General features: G+C 37.7%; 1 protein-coding gene across 4 annotated transcripts in view; it reads left to right on the top strand.

The window, feature by feature from the left end:
• The window catches only part of HSDL2 (hydroxysteroid dehydrogenase like 2), a 73,450-nt gene that overhangs the window by 36,771 nt on the left and 19,056 nt on the right, over window positions 1–17,623 (top strand). For 2 of the 4 annotated variants that reach the window (XM_079112607.1, XM_079112608.1), the window contains exons 7-8: window positions 5,771–5,965; window positions 8,012–8,086. The exons of 1 other annotated variant lie outside the window; for it this stretch is intronic. In XM_079112607.1, the coding sequence (XP_078968733.1) occupies window positions 5,771–5,965; window positions 8,012–8,086 (270 nt within the window). The remainder of the gene's footprint in view (window positions 1–5,770; window positions 5,966–8,011; window positions 8,087–17,623) is intronic. One more of the 4 variants, XM_079112609.1, reaches the window with a different exon arrangement.

Here is a 17,623-nt window from a genome sequence, read left to right on the forward strand (position 1 = left end):
ATATTCCTTGTAATACATGTGTAATACATGGAATGATGAAATATATACAGGGTGCTTTTGAAACATAGCAGGAGGGCCTTGTAGCTCAGGTTAAAGGGTAATGAATGGAGATTTTCAAAAGGAGATATACAGTTGAAATAAGATCTCAAGGGGATGGTGAGGCTAGCAAGGAGAACTGGGCAATCCATCCCTTGGCATAGCCAACCACATATGCAAAAGCTGGAGCATGGGAAAATCCTGTGCATGTGGCAGAACTCCAGGAGTTTGATGGGGTGTACAATAGGGTGTTGGCTATTGTTTCCCACTGAACTTGAGCAACTCAGGTACTTCAGGCTCACTGGAATGTTGGGTGGAGATGAGGGTGCGGAGGGAGATGGATGAGCTAATCCTCAGTCTTGTTTGCCAGCTGTAGCCGTTGATATCCACCCCCGCCCCATGCTGGGGGTCGAGGCCAGGGCCTCACACATGTTAGGCAAGTGCTCTAGCACTGAGCTGCATCCCCAGCCTAGGAGCTCTCAAGTCCATTCTCATTGCCTTGCTCATGAGCACTGTAATATTCTATCTTTACCTCCTCTCGCTATAGTCTTACAAGTCATTCGATAGGTGCGGGATTCAACATCTTAAACAGCCATATCACTTCATGCTCCTATTTTCCTCTCTTCTTATTATTGCTCTCCTGTTTAAAAAATTCTTCAAATGGCTCTCTACTGAATATAGGCAAAATTTCATAGCCAGGAGTGGTGGCATGTACAAGTGATTATAGCTACTTGAGAGGCTGAGGCAGGAGGATCACAAGTTCAAGGCTGGCCTGGGCAATTTAGTAGACTGTATCAAAATTAACAACAACAACAAAAAAAGTAAGGGATGGTGATTTGGGGATTGTAGTTTCAGTGCTAAAATGTCCCTGGACTCAACCCCCAGCACTGGAAAAAATAATTTTCTTTTAAAAAACAGTTTAGTAATAATAAGTAGGATGGAAAGATAGCAATAAGGTGATATGTTTGTTGATAGATTTAAGACATTTAATCCCACATCTGACTATTGGATGGCTTATAAGATTATAGAGAGATGAGGCAGGAAAGATAGCTAGAAGGTTACATGATTCATGAGTAAAGCAGTGAAATGGATTTGAAGAGGTGTCCAGGCTCTGGGCTGTTTGATTAATTAAAAAAAACAAAAACAAAAACACATTTCCTCACCCTGGACTGTGTAGAAGACTGTCAGCTGGAACTAATTTATGTCAGCTAGAAGTAGTCTCACAACATGATTGCCATTTAAGGAAAAGGAGATATCATAAGGAGTGAAATGGATACCATGTAACATATATTATTTTTAATCAGAGCAGCATCCTGCTTGACCTCTTGGCTTGATACTGGTGATATTGCCCCTCCTGGCTTTAACACTTTTCATTCTGCTAAATTTATCACATCTAGAGAAGAATCAGAGGGCAGGCCTGTAATGGTTTCTCACTGGATGATCATACACTCACATACATACACACATGTGCATGGCATGTATCTATGTGTATTTGTTTTTGCAGTGCTAGGGATGGAACCCAAGGGCTTACACATACTTAGGCAAGCACTCTACTGTACTGAACTATACCTCTCTAACTGACATATTCTTTTTTTTTTTTTTTTTTTTTTTAGTTCTGGGGATTGAACCCAAGATCTTATGCATATCAGCCTAGTATTCTATCAATGAGCGAACCTTTTTTAAAATTTAGTTTTGAGACAAAGTCTTACTAAGATCCCCAGCTAGTCTCAAACTTGTGATCCTCCTGCCTCCACCTCCTAAGTAGCTGAGATTATATGCATGCACCACCACGCCCAGCTTCAGCAAACATATTCTTAATAAGACTTCTAATGTAGAATTTTTAAGAATTCTCCTGTGATTCATATAGTCTACACTGAGACTGAGAGTGATCATGTATGCTTATAGTGTCAAGACAGACTATCTTGAATCACTCTAGGATTATAATTTTTTCTTTCTGTAAGACCCATTTCATAGTTCCTGTTTGGTGTAGGGTGGGGTAAAGGGAAGCTGGCTGCTACTCAAAATGTTCGTGCCTCCTCCACTTGACTGGTCTGGACACATGTGTTGGAAACAGGAAAGTTCACTTTGGGTTGGATTTTATGTGGGCAGGCTGGGATGAGGAGTTTGGGAAGGGCAACTGCTGATCTGGTAGTGGCAGCAAAGAGGACGGTCACAGTGCTCTGACACCTGTATCACATTACAAACAGATGTGAGAACTCAGTTAGCCATGGAGGGTGAGGAGACAGCAGGCAGCTGTCTCCTCCACTTTGGTGCTGGAAATCAAAACAAATCCCCCTGTTTTTCCAGGGACCTATTCACTGATTGGGTTCAACAACTTTTGTATCATATTTTGTTGATTCTGAGATACCCAGGTTTTGCACTTTTACATTTATGATATCAAAATATTTTACATCTCTGATATCAATATGCACCTTGCAGTTCATGATATTTCATGGTTCCATTGATAGCTCTTTTGTATCCTTAGTGTTGTATAAAGTAAATGGTGCACTTTATCATCAGTGACATAATTGGGTCAGTGAGCACACACATGGGTACAGGTGAGGGGCAGTGGGGGCTGGCAGGTGTTGAGAGGAGAGGCAAGCTCTCAGTGGAGAAGGAGTTGAAGGCAGTGCTGATATTTTAAGCTTGATATGTACTCCATATGTTTATATAAGAAGAAATCTTTGATTGGTTTTAAGACTTGTTACAGATGGTTTTGAGTAAACTCTTGTTAGGAGAATCAATCAGAAGCTATTAGATATCTCTCCAGTTATTCCTTAATAAGACTCAAGTTTTGGAGTTACTTTTCTGATTCTTGTGATTGAAGTTTTATCTGTATTCATTATAATTCACTCATTATCATCAGAGATCATCAATAAATTTTATTTGATGGATCCTATTATTAGGCTGTTTTTATTATCAGTTTTTATCTACCTGTTGAGTTAGCCTGTTGACATTGTAAAATCTTGAGATTTTGAGAAGATTTGGACCTGGTAATGTGGTTCAGAGGGAGAGACTTCTCTGGCACATGTAAGGCCCTGGGTTTGATTCCCAGTGTGACCAAAAAAAAAAAAAAAAAAAAAAAAAAAAAAAAAAGAGAGAGAGAAAGAAGGAAAGAAAGAAAGAAAAAGAATAACTACATAGCTCCAGAGTTGCCTCTTAATTTTGAGTCTACTTGTGCCTTCTTTCTGTCTTCTCTAGAAAGATTGTTAAAAGTAATAGTAGATTGTTTGGGAGAACAATTCCTTGTTCTTATGTTCTATATATGCATGCATGCACATGCAGCATGTATATATTTGTACTTGATCTATTCTTTTTTTTTTTTTTTTTTGTATTGCCTGGGATCAAACTCAGGGCTTTGCACATGCTAGGCAAACACACTACTACTGAACTATACCACCAACCTGACATACATATTTTTATTAGTCTTCTAATTTAGAATTTTAAAAAATTCTCATGCCGTTCATATAGTCTATGTTGAAACTAGAAGTATACAAATATGTATAATGGTCTCAAAATTTGCTTTCTTGAAATATTTACAGAAAAATTGAGTAGTTTATGGAACTATAACTGAGTTCTTAAGAACTTGGTTAACAAAGTACGTGTGTTGAATAGAAGTCAAGCTTCCAGGTACTTGAATTCCAGCTTTTGTGACCCTGGGCAAGTCACATCCCCTCTGTGTCTTTCTGCAAAGTGGGAATAAAAGTTCTAAGAATTAATTCAGGTAATGTATGTAAAAATGTGTAGGAGCATACCTAGCACAAGGTACACCTAAAGAATGTTAGCTGTTTTTTTTTTTTTTTTTTTTTTTTTAATTAGACATCACTTCAAGGGTGAAACCAGAATTCTTGAGTTAAAAAAAAAAAATTAACTCCTAGTAAGTGAACTTTAGTTATAAGGTATAAAAGTATCTTCTAACTCAGTGCCTTTAGGAAATCCCCCAAGTTAATTGAGCAAGTATATAAGTTGTTACAGTGTGTAATAATTTCAAATGCTGTTTTGATGATGGAATGGAGAGATGTTTTGCTGGAAACTCAAATCTGGGTATGGTGGCACATGCCTGTGATCCCAGTTGTTCAGGAGGTGGAGGCAGGAGGGTGGCAAGTTCAAAGCCAGCCTCAGCACCTTAGCAAGGCCCTAAGCAGCTTAGCGAGGCCCTGTCTCAAAATAAAAATAAAAGGGGCTGGGAATGTGGCTCAGTGGTCAGTGGTTAAGCACCCCTGGGTTCAATCCCTGGTACAAAAAAAAAAAAAAAAAAAAAAAAAAAAAAAGCACATGGAAACAAATTGATTTTCATTGTGTGTAAGCTAAGATATACTTAAGCAAATTGAGATGTTACAATTTGACAGTATATAATTAACAATGTACTACTCATGCAGTTGCACATTACTTCATATAAGAAACATAGACTTTAACAAGTATCTGCCCATCTACTCAGAAGGCCTAAGGCAGGAGGATTGTTAGTTCCAGGCCAGCCTCAGCATGAGACCCTGTCTCAAAATAAAAAAATAAAAGGACTAGGGGTGTAGCCCAGTGGTGAAACACCCTGGATCCAATCCCCAGTACTAACCACTCCCTGCCAAAAAAACAAAAACAAACAAAAAACCAAATTGTGAAAATCAAAAATTATAGATTATAGTTAATTTGAAAAATTTTCCCTTTGGACTGGTGGTGTAGAGGCCCTGGGTTCAGTCACCTGCACCTAAACTGACATATAAACAGATTCTTCCTTTACTTCTTTTTATTTTATTTGCTAAAATTTTCTATAACCCAGTATTGTCTGAATTTAAAAACAACCCTCCAAAATCCTGCCAGTATTCCTTGCACAGTTGTGGGCTTTTGTCATTGTTTTAGACACTGGAGATCCAGTGATGAACAAGAGAAACAAAGTCTGTTTTCTAATGCAGGAGTAAGAGGGGTAGTAAACTTAGGAATGGGAGCTCCATATTTTAGAGGTGGAAAACTGAGGACCAATGATGTTGGTATAAAAAATCCCACTCACGTGCCTTTGTGCTTGTGTTCAGTGCGTTTTCTTTATACCTTACTGGCTTTCTTGACTGAGGAATGCCATGAATTCATTTTATTTTGGTATGGGGCATTGAACCCAGGGGTGCTTGACCTCTGAACCACATCCCCAGCCCTTTTTAATATTTTATTTAGAGATCGGGTCTCGCTGAGTTACTTAGGATTTTGCTAAGTTGCTGAGGCCGGCTTTGAACTCATGATGATCCTCCTGCCCTCATCCTCCTGAAACTCTGGGATTATAGGCATGCACCACCACGCCTGGTACCAGGTGAATTATTGAATGTCCTAAATCAGAAGTCTCTTTAGCTGTGATTCTCCTAAGGGAGTCCTATGTAGGGCAGCATTGTACAGGGTAAGGAGTATGTGTTCTCTTTTTCTTTTTTTAAATAATTTTTAGTCATCATTGGATCTTTTATTTAATTAATTTGTTTCTATGCAGTGCTGAGGATCGAACCCAGGGTCTCACATATGTCAGGCAAGTGCTCTACCACTGAGCTACAACTCCAGTCCAGTAGTATGTGTTTTCTACCCCCTTCTTTCTCTAGAACATTTAAAAAAACATTTAAGCTTTTTGATCTTGTTTTCATCATCTAAGAAATAAAGAGATTAGCCTTGGTAATTTTGAACGAAGGTACTTGCTTGTTACTTCCACAGTCCTTTTGTTTGATTTGGAGTTAAGTACATGTACGTTTGTGTGTTTTCTCTACAGCCATACACACAGCTGCCATGGATATGCTGGGAGGATCTGGTGTTGAAAGCCAATGTAGAAAAGTTGATATCATCGCAGATGCTGCATATTCCATTTTCAAAAAGCCAAAAAGTTTTACTGGAAATTTTGTTATTGATGAAAATATCTTAAAAGAGGAAGGAATAAAAAATTTTGACATCTATGCAGTTAAACCAGGTGATACTTATAGTTTTTCAAAGTAGTGATGTTTTTTCCATATAATGAGTACATCTTGTGTGTATGTGTATATGTGTGTGTGTGTGTGTTTATGTGTGTGTGTGATTATAAAATGAATATGTTCTTTTAAAAGTTGTCCTTCCATTGAAGTGAAAAACCCACACCAATATTTGAAAAAGAGAGAAAGGACAAATAGAAGTGAGTTGAGGACTTTTGAAGTGATACAGAAGGGTTTTATCAGCTACTGGACATTTTCAGATTTTGAAACCAGAAATGAAAATTAACTTTTAAAGTTGTGTTAAAATCAGAGTTAAAATTCTACTTAAGGCTATGCATCAGATGGTACAATAGTTTTTGTTGTTGTTGTTGTTTGTTTGTTTTGTTTTATAAACTTAAGATTGTGGACTCATTCCAAGTGTTTATTTTTAAGTGCGATCTCTAATAGCTTGATGATGGATTGTGAAGGTGCATTGGTTAGCTCATACTGTCTTAGGTACAGTAGTCTGATTTGAGAAGTTTCCAAAAGGCTCCCTTATTAAAAAATAACTTCCTCTGAAACTGCAGGAAAGATGCAATGGCACATGACTATAGTCTCAGCTACTTGGGAGGCTGAGGCAGGACAATCGTTTGAGCCTAGCAGTTATGGACCTTCCTGGACAATATAGTGAGACCCTGTTTCACACACATACATAAATGAATGAATGCAAGCCATAGATGCAAGTTATATCTATTTGTACTAAAGCATATTTTAGGTATTATTCATTAAACTGAACTTGTAGCTGACAAAAGCCACATTTTTAGATTTGTGTCATCTGTACACGTCTCTTTATTTTCCGCTGGATTAAATAGCTGATTGCAGTTTTACATAGCACTTTCACTTATATTATCTGTTTAACTTTCATAGCAATCCTGTGAGGGAAGTAATATTGTTTAATGATTAAGAACATGAAATTTGAGAAAAGACAATTTGAGCTCAAATTTGACTCTGCTTCTTAATACTGTGTGGCTTTGAGTATGTTACCCACTTTCTCTGTGCCCGTTTCTTTTTTGGGAAAATGAATCGAATGATACTTTCCATACAGGATTTCTGTTAGAACTATGTGCAATAATGTATATAATGTGTTTGGCATAGTACCTGACATACAGTACACTCACAATATTTAGTAGTTCGTATATTCCAGTGGGAAAAACAGGCTGAGAGAAATGAAGCCTTTGCCTAAGGGCCAGTGGCTAATAAGTTGCAGAACCTGAACCAGACTCCTCCTTCTGGGTCCTGGTACAGTGTAATGATCGCTTTAGGTTTTAAAGGCATAATGTCACTTTATACAAACTTTTAAATTATGTTTAAATTAAAAATCTTATCAAGTACTGAGAACCTATTAGTATGACCAGGTACTCTGATTTTAACATATAACAAATATCAATTAATTCCTGCCTTCCAGAAGTTTGTTAAAGTTTCAGAGTTGGGGGGAGGGGAAGAGAGAGAGAGAATGAGAATATTAACATGTAATTTTCCTACAATTTTGAAGGCTTTGTGACCTTTGAACCTCCTTCATGCGTACGCCTTGAAAGGTATCAGTGTGATGTTAAGATAGTTAATTTATTTTCTAAGCACAACTGTTAGCTGAAAATAAGGCCTGGGAGAAGTGTATGGCTTAGTTTCCATGATGGTAAGAGGAAGAGGAAGAGAGAAAAGACCCCAATGCGTCGATCTGAGAAGCATGTCCTCTTTAGTGAGGGCCTCCTTGCTCTCAGGGGCCAGGTGAGCTCTGAGTTCTGGACAGAAGGGGGTTGTGAAGAACGAGGAGGATGAAGGCTTCACATACAGGTGTTTAAAACTAGATCTGGAAGATGAATTTTGTCATAGGAGGAGATGATAACTAGGTTATGGGAACACTCATGAAAATATATAGTTTGACAGTTCTCATGGAGCCCTTTTCCATTTCTCCAGAATTATCTTAAAAGACAATCTTTATTAAACACGTTAAATTCTTAGTGTCTTGTAGTTGTTACACTAACCTGATTTTTCTGGGGTCAATTTTTCAGGCCAGCCTTTATTACCAGATTTCTTCTTAGATGAACACCCAGATGTTGCAGTTATCAAGCAGATGGAATCACCTGGTAAGATTCCTAAGATCTAGCCCATATTTTATGTGAGAAAATATAGATGCTAACTTATGTATTTTTTCCAAAACATAGAATTGATCCTGTAACAGTGACATTTCTGCCTTCTGCTTCTAAACCATTTTGTAATTTAAACTAAACAAGTTCTGTGAGAATAGTTAATTCTGGAAAAAGAAAAAAAAAAAAAGAAAGAAAGAAAGAAAAAAAGCATTTTTTTTTCTGTCTACCAGTAAGAGGCTCTTAATATAGTCTTAATTTTTTAAAAAAATATCTGTTCAACTTTTATTCATTTTCTTTAGCACACTTTCCTTAGGCATTTCAAGGTGATACTTTATTTTGAGGAAAAATGCATCATATCAAGGTTCTTGTAAAACCATTTTCACAGGTTGTAACATGTGCCTGCTTTGTGGAAGGCATTTACTTCAAGTACGTTTTGGTTTTACTTTGTCTCTGTGACTAAGAAACAGTAGGCTCCTTGAGTTGGTCTAGAGTTTATGTCCTAGTTCTTGTGTTCTGGAACTAAGACTATTGCTTCCTGAAAGGTGTCAGAAGGAACACTATTTAATTAATACCCATGGGAAGAATTTCTCTTGTGGTTACTAATAAGAATGGCTGTGGTTCTGGGTTCTTACCTCATTTTTGTATTATAGGTACTGTGAGTCTCCTAAGTGATCCTAGATTTCTTTAGAAGGCTGATAGAAAAGTTAGGAACAAATGTCCTGTATACATTTAGCGAATCTAGAGGATATCACTGTAATGCATTTTAGTGCCAAATCTTATTTCCAATTTAAGTTCATTTTTTTTTGTCACTATTGTTTCTTTGCCCAGATTTTCCAGGAAGTTGAAAAAAAAATTACTTAGATAATAAAGAGGCAATTCTTCTTTTGTATAACAGAAAATTTGTAAACAACAGAAAGGAAATTAGTAACTCTTAATCCCACCACCCAGTCACAACGCTTTTAAAAAAATTGAATCTTTGCTTGGGTTTTACAGCACACACCTGTAATCCAGGGCTCAGGAGACTGAGGCAGAAGAATCTCAAGTTCAAAGCCAGCCTCAGCAATTTAGCTAGGCCCTAAGCAACTTAGTGAAACCCCATCTCAAAATAAAAAAATTAAGGGCTGGGGATATAGCTCAGTTTGTAGAGTGCTGGCCTTGTAAGCATCAAGGTCCTGGGTTCAAACCCCAGGACCACAAAAAAAAAAAAAAAAAAATTAAAAGGGCTAGGGATGTGGTTTAGTGGTAGAGCACCCCAGGTTCAATCCCTGGTAGCAAAACAAACAAAAAAACAGACTTTCAGCCTTTTTCTTGAAAGGCCTCTTACAGAAGGGCAGAAATTACCTAAAAAGCCTATAAAGTCTTTAAGAGTCTGGTCTTCAGGTTAGGTGAGCCCCAAATTCTGATTTTTGTTCAGTACCCTAAGATTGGACCTTTTGGAGGAAGACATTTATGAACTGTTTAAATCATCCTATATTTAAAATAAGAACCACTTTATTGATCATGTATCTTCATTTTCACTACTCAGCAAGTATTTTTTGGACACCTACCATGTGCCATCTTCTGGGCCAACTACATTGTATGCATTGTCTTGTTTAAAACTTAAAATCCAACAAGATAGGTATTATTATCCAAATTTACAGCTGTAGTCACACAGTTGCCAGGTGGCAGAGCCAGGATTTGAACACATATTTCTCTGATTCCAAAGTGTGTGTCTTTAATTAGTACACTTAACTGGTTTTTCTAACACCCACCCATATACTTCAAAGTCCTTTAAACTCATATATTCTTTTCCCTAGCAATCCCATTTATTTATTTGTAGATGGATAGAATACCTTTATCTTATTTATTTTTATGTGGTGCTGAGGATAGAACCTAGTGCCTCACGTGTGCTAGGCAAGCGCTCTACCACTGAGCCACAACGCCTGTCCCCCATTTATTAATTTATCACGAGGAGTAGCGATCTCATGGAGTAAGCTATGATCAGCACATTCTCTCTCTCTTTGGGCATAATTACACAGGGAACAGAATCATAATTAGAAGGTTATTCTGTGACCGTGGAATCAGAATAAGAGGGGTTAAATAAGTAGAATGTGAGATAAATGTTTACTGGCATCATAGTTTGATAGGGGTGATTTTGCCTGTAGCCATCTCCACAGAGAATGCTTTTACCCCTTGTTCTTGAAGTTGAAGTACTCAGATTCCTTTGGTTGACTTCCCACATGATGCTAGAGAGAGCATTTACTTCTATAGGTTTCCTTCTCTTATTCTTTCTGGTTCCATCAATGGCAATTTTTTTTTTAAATTTTGGATTTTCTTTTTACTTTTTCTTTTTTATTCCTTTTTTTTTTTTTTTTTTTTTTTCTTTTTGGCACTAGGGATTGACCTCTGAGTGCTTTATGACTGAGCTAAATTCCCAGTCCTCTTATTTTCTATTTGAAGAGAGGGTCTCACTAAGTTGCCAAGACTGGTCTAGAACTTGAGATCCTCCTGCCTCAGCCTTCTGAGTTGCTTGGGTTACAGGCATGTGCCACTGTGTCAGACTTACTTTTATTTCATTTGTAAAAATCATCAATAGCAATTTTGATTGACATTTTCTGTAGATACGGTGGTGCATTCACATAAGCAGTGGTTCAGTTTATCTGACCTTGGATCTAACTTGCCTCTTCTGGGTTTGTTTTCCTGTGCGTATCCAGAGGCATCGCATGCATGCTTCCCAGTGTGCCTCTTTCCCTACGTGGGAGGGTTCACCTTTCTGTTGCAGACACGACTTACGATACCACTGTTACCATCTGGTTGTACCTTTTCTGGAATTTGTTCTGTGTATGTTAATTTCTGTCATGCATGTGTATTTATTGTAAACTGTGCACTTGGTTTTAAATTTTTTTTTTCCTCATCTTAAACACAGTACTGTCATTTCTCCTTTGAGTGCTCCATCTCCACTCCCTCTGGAACACAGGGAACCTGCTCAGTCTTTTTTTTCCTCCCCAGATTATTTTTATTTTTATTTGATTGTAGTTTTAGTTGCTTCTGTTCCATTTGTCCTGGATTTTCTTTACAAACTCATTCCTAGCTTGGTTCGTCTTTCCTTTTCTCCTGCAGTTAGCACTGCCTCTCATTATTCCCATCTTTGTGTTTTTCTTCTGTGTTCTGGAAGTCAGGTTTGTCCTCTGCATTAGAGAGAAATCTGACAAGGTTTTCTGGTTTGATTTCTACTCCATATTGCCTCTAATGTTTATTTAAATTTTGCTTTTGTGCTTCTGTTTCTCAAGTGAACTACTTTCTTTTTAACCTTATATATTGTCTTCCCATCTCAGCCAGTTATATATGACATTCTGCACCTATTTCATATAGTGTTTTTTTAAAGACCTTATTTTTTAGAGCATTTTTAGTTTCACGACAAAATTGAGAAGAAGGAACGTGGATAGCCCATGTACCCCCTCTCCCACGCATACACAGTCTTCCCCATTATTAGAGTAGAACATTTGTTAAAATTGAGATCAATGTTTCATGAAGTTTTAATGTGGAGGGGTTCTTATGGGTTTCATAGGAAATTATTTTTAGAGATAAACTTCTGCTTTTCAGCATACTTTTGTATTACACTTGTCCTGCATTATTTTTTAATAGGCAACAGATTATATTTTCCCCCGTTAATCCATCCTCTTACTAGGAGATATCTCTGGAGCTAGTGTAGTCAAATGTCAGGGATATGTAGTTTGCTTTTGGCTCCACTCCTGGTCCATCTGGTGGTATTCCTTTCCCTGAGCTCTTGTGGAACCTGTTGGGTACATAGACATGGGTCTTTTCTACCTGCTGCCAGGACTCTCCTTTCCAGTATGCTCTGCTGCCAAGGCTCTTCCCCTCCCTATCTTAATCAGCCAGGCGCTGAGGTGTGTGCTTTCCAGGACTCACCACCACCGGACTCTCCCTGCTGTTGGCCCTTCTCTTACTTGGGAGCTTCAAGCTTGAACTTGGATTATTGAAAAGACGAGAATGAGGAATAATAGCGTCTCTCTTGAAAAACAACATCTGTAAAGCAGAAGGACGGCTCCTAGTCTTCAAGTTGGTACAAGCCCAGACTCTAATCCAGAGAATTAGAGTGCCTCTCTTCCTGTGTTGAGTGGGCAGGGCTGTTCCCCTTGGGGATCTCTCATGCAGCAAAGCACAAGCAGGCATGTGTTTCTTCGGCTGACTCTGTAACCTTAGAGTTACTGAACATGGTTCCTAGAGTCGACAGTAGATTTGTGTCTCAGTCTCGGTGGTAGTTGGTATTTGTCTTTTTTTTTTTTTTTCCCCAGTGCTGGGGATTGAGCCCAGGACTGTGCACACGCCAGGCAAGTGCTATACCATACCACTGAACTATATCCCTAGTCCCCTCTCCCTTTCTTTTTAGCACATTATTTATTTATATTTATTTAGAGTGAACTTAGGAGAGGCTGTTAGGAGACTGCTAGCCATATGTCTTTTTCTTTATAAGTTATTGAATTGCTCTGAATGACTTGCATTCAAGCTTACATGTTTACAGTCTATTGCCTGCACATTTCAAATATTTTACAGGTTTGTTTTTTCTCCTGAAGTTTCATTCTTTCGTGCCAAGTCATCATGCATATGTCTAAATGTTCCAGGTGATAAATAATACAGTTTATGTCTTGGCAAATGTCTTTCAGTGCTAAACTCAAGTTTTTGCTGCAATCCCTTTGGCGCCTGACAGTACAGATAATATATTTGTTGATTAATATACAAATCACCTGGAGTAGTCACTCACCAGTAAGGGAGGGGCTCCAGCAGTTATTTATAGGACAAATGCAGTTCTCTCAGGTGTAACTACTAAAACTAAGGCGTTTACGCATTCCCTGCCCAGGGAAACATGAAGGAAGCCTGTGTCTTTACTGCCCTTGCTTTGGCAGTCTCTGCTTGGGCCAGTCCTGGTGAGTTCAGATCTTGGGTCTATGCTTGGCCTTTATGTTGGCTTTATACAAATTAGATGGTTAGATGTGAAAGGAAATGTGGAGGCAGTATTACATAGTGGACGACATTGCAGGCTCTAGAGTCAGACTGCCTTTGAATTGCTGGCGTGCTTCTTTCTGTACTATGACCTTGAGTGAGGTGTAACTCTAGTTGCTATTTTTAAAACTTTCTCACTTCTTTTTATTTTAATTCTTTCTCTCTCTCTCTCTCTCTCTCTCTCTCTAACCCACAGGCTTGTGCATGTTAAGCAAACACTCTACCACTGAGCTACATCCCCAGCTCTTTTTATTTTTTATCTAGAGACAGGGTATACCTGAATAGCCTAGACTGGCCTTGAACTTGTGATTCCCACCTCAGCCTCCCAAGTAGCTGGGATGACAGATATGTGCCTGGCTTTTAAAAATTCATTATTGAATTGTTCGTATTTAGTTAAACAAATTGAAATGTTTTTTGGAACAAGGGAAATTATAAGTAAAAAGGGGGAAAGTAACTTTTGTATGTTTTGTGTTTGATCGCCTTTGTGAGCTTTTAAATTTTTAATATTTTTAAAAAGATTTCTAATGGTTGCTAAAAGAATGACATTAGTCATTGAAAGCATAGAACAAGTAAGACGGATCTGGGTTGCAATCCTGCCACTGCCACCTGTATCTATGACCTTGAACAAGTCATTCAGCTCTCTGAAACAGTTTTCTCCCTCCCCCCCCCCTTTCTCTCTTTTTTTGTACCAATAATTGAACTCAGGGGCACTTAACCACTGAGTCTCATCTCCAGCCCTTTTTTATATTTTTTTTGAGTTACTTAGGGCCTTATTAAGTTGCTGAGTCTGGCTTTGAACTTGTGATCCTCCTGCTTCAGCCTCCTGAGCCGCTGGAAATTACAGGTGTGTGCCACCATGCCCAGCAGTTTTCTCATCTCTTGCTTTCCTTTTATAAACACTGTGAGGATCAAGTGTGGTGGTACATCATATTCTGCCTTTGATATACTAAGCACCCTATAAATATTGTTTGCAGTAACTATCACTGAGTTAATTATCTTAAACTTTCTGAGTGCTCAAACTTACTGCTTACATATATGCCTTTCCTAGTTATTCTGGCTCTTGTCTAACTATACTGACTTGAACTTCAAGGAATTTCATTGAAAATATTTGTTTTAGCTATTCTTACTTTATTCTTAGTTTTAATAGGAAAATCTTTAGATTTTACCCATAAGTAAGGTGTTAGATGGTGTAAGATTGATTTTTTTATTTGGTTGGGGGTGTAACTTAGTGGTACAATATGTGCTTATTAGCATGTGTGAGGCACTGGGTTCAATTTCCAGAACACAAAAAAGAAAAAAAGAGGATTTTGTTGCTTTAATCAAAAAGTTTTATGTCTATGATTTTTAGAGTTAACAAACTTGTTACATTTTAAATATGGTAAAAGAATTGGGTAACTTTCTTTTTCTGTGCTTTTTTCTCTGGATGTTTGAAGCATCTCACCTGCTAAATCATTTGGGACTTTTAAAAAGTCATTTCTTGGAATAGACTTTTTATTTTCTCATTCAATTACCAGCTCTTTAATTTTGGAGATTGTGTCGTGGTCTATTTGATTCCTGAAATTGAGGGGGAGAAGGTTTACTGGGGATTGAACCCAGAGGTGCTATACCACTGAGCCACATCCCCAACCCTTTTTAATTTTTATTTTGAGACAGAGACTTGCTGAATTGCTTAGGGCCTCCCTAAGTTGCTGAGGCTGGCCTCAAACTTGCAATCCTCTTGCCTCAGCCTCCTGAATTCCTGGGATTACAGGTATGTGTCACTGTGCTGGCTTAAATTTTTTAAAATTCTTTTTGTGATGCTGGGGATTGAACTCAATGCCTCATGCTCTATGAGTGCTCCATTACTGAGTCTACCCCCAGTTACCAGCTTTTCAAAAATTAAAAGCCAGTCACCCATTTAACTTTTAAAACTTACTTAAGAGTTGACTTGTAGTGTTAACTTTCTAAAAAAAAAAACTCTTTTTTTCTTTATTTTTTTGATTAGATTTGCCAGAAAATTGCTGAGTTTATTGTATCTTATTATTTTTTTCTCCAAAGCACCAGACTTTAAATTTTATTTTTAGTTCTATAGCTTTTCTTTTCTGCCTCATTACTTTTTAGATAATAAGTACATTGATATTCTTTATCTCTACCCCCAGATTCACCATTCAGAAGTGTATATGTCAGTGTCTTTTATTTTTATTCCTTTTAAAATAATGAAATAATTTTGACTACACATTTAGCTCTTTAGTTTCTTTGGTTGGTTTTTGTTTGGAAGATCTATCTAGTGGTGACAGCGGTGCATTAAAGTCACCAGAATTATTGTGTTGTAGTCTATTTGATTCCTGAAATTGAGAAGGATTTGTTTGATGTACAGGGATGCACCATTGTTTGGGGCATAAATATTTACTATCGTTATGTCTTCCTGATTTATGGTTCCCTTAAGCAGTATGAAATGTCCTTCTTTATCCCTTCTGACTAACTTTGGCTTGAAGTCCACTTTATCTGATATAAGGATGGAAACCCCCGCTTTTTTACTGAGTCCATGTGCATGGTAGGTTTTTTCCCATCCTTTCACCTTTAGTCTGTGGATGTCTTTTTTTATGAGATGAGTCTCTTGCAGGCAGCGTATTGTTGGGTCTTTCTTTTTAATCCATTCTTCCAGTCTATGTCTTTTGATTGATGAGTTTAGGCCATTAACGTTCAGGGTTATTATTGAGATATGATTTGTATTCCCAGTCATTTGGGCTTATTTTTGGTTTTTAACTTGGCTTGGTTTCTCCTTTGAGTGGTTTTTCTCTAAGGTAATTTCTCCCTTTGCTGACCTCCATTGTTGTTTTTCATTTCCTCCTCATGGAATATTTTGTTGAGAACATTCTGTAGTGCAGGCTTTCTATTTGTAAATTCTTTTAACTTTTGTTTATCGTGGAAGGATTTTATTTCATCTTCAAATCTGAAGGTGAGTTTTGCTGGGTATAGGATTCTTGGTTGGTAACCATGTTCTTTCAGAGCTTGAAATGTGTTGTTCCAGGCCCTTCTAGCTTTTAGAGTCTGGGTTGAGAAGTCTGCTGCTCTCCGTATTGGTTTCCCCCTGTATGTAATCTGATGCTTTTCTCTCGCAGCCTTCAAAATCCTATCTTTATTTTGAATGTTAGGCATTTTTATTATAATGTGCCTTGGTATGGATCTGTGGTGATTTTGTGCATTTGGTGTTCTTTAAGCCTCTTGTATTTGATTTTCCATTTCATTCTTCAGGTTTTGGAAAGTTTCTGATATTATTTCATTGGATAGGTTGTTCATTCCTTTGGTTTGTATCTCTGTGCCTTCCTCAATCCCAATAATCATAAATTTGGTCTTTTTATGATGTCCCATAGTTCTTGGAGGTTCTGTTCATGATTTCTTACCATCTTCTCTGTTTGGGCAACTTTACTTTCAAGATTAAATATTTTGTCCTCATTGTCTGAGGTTCTGTCTTCCAAGTGGTCTAGTCTTTTGGTGATGCTTTCCATTGAGTTTTTTATTTGGTTTATTGTTTCCTTCATTTCAAGGATTTCTGGTTTTTTGGTTTTTTTTTTGTTTTTTTTTTGAGAATCATTATTTCTTTGTTGAAATGATTTTTTGCTTCCTGCAGTTGCTCTTTCAACTGCTTATTGGTATTATCATACATTGCCTGCATTTGCTCTCTTAACTCATCCTTTGCTTCACGAATCATTTTAATCATGTATAATCTGAAGTTGTTTTCTGACATTTCTTCTACCGTATTGTCATTGGATTCTATTAATATAGAATCTAGATTTGTTTGGGTCATTTTCTTCCCTTGTTTTTTCATGTTGTTCATGTATCTTCCCCTCTAGCAGTGCCGATCTGGGGTATTGCAGATTTCCCCCTATAGGCTTATAGTGGCCCTATAGGTTTCCAAAACCTTTTCTTTAAGGGGAGATCAATATTAGCAGTGCCCAATTCAGACACTATGCAATCCTAGACCAAATAGCCCTTATGAGGACAATAACAAAATTGTCATAATAAACAGAATGAGTTCAAATATTATCTTCAGTATAACAAACAGATTTGCAATAAGGTCTATGGTTTCTAATGGAGGACAAAGAGGATGCAGAGGGATGTAGGATGTAGCTGTTAATGGGATAAGAAAAGAATATACAGAAGTTCTAGATAATAGAAAGGGTGAGAGTGTAATCAAAAGAATTGGATGTTAGCATGCAAAAAGGGAGAAAGAGACTCTGAGGGAACAGGTAAACAAAAGGAAAAGAGAGCCAAAAAAAGTAAAGAAATAAAAACTTAAAATTGTTCAATAAAGAGAAGAAAGAAAATCTATACTATAATAGTCAACAACCTCCCAGTCTTCAGTAGCCTGATGCATGAGAGGTACCTGACAATGAACTTCAAGTCTCCAGCAGGCGTCTCAGGATGGGATTTGCCCCACCTAAAGATCGGAGCTCTGGCTTCCAGGATTATCCAAGATGGCCGCTCTGGCTTCCAAATGTGTTGGCAAATGGAGAGCTGCAGCTTGGGGTGTGGATGTGGTCGGCTGGAGGT

This window comes from Sciurus vulgaris (genome assembly GCF_902686455.1).
Source record: "Sciurus vulgaris genome assembly, chromosome: 15".
Lineage (NCBI taxonomy): Eukaryota > Metazoa > Chordata > Mammalia > Rodentia > Sciuridae > Sciurus > Sciurus vulgaris.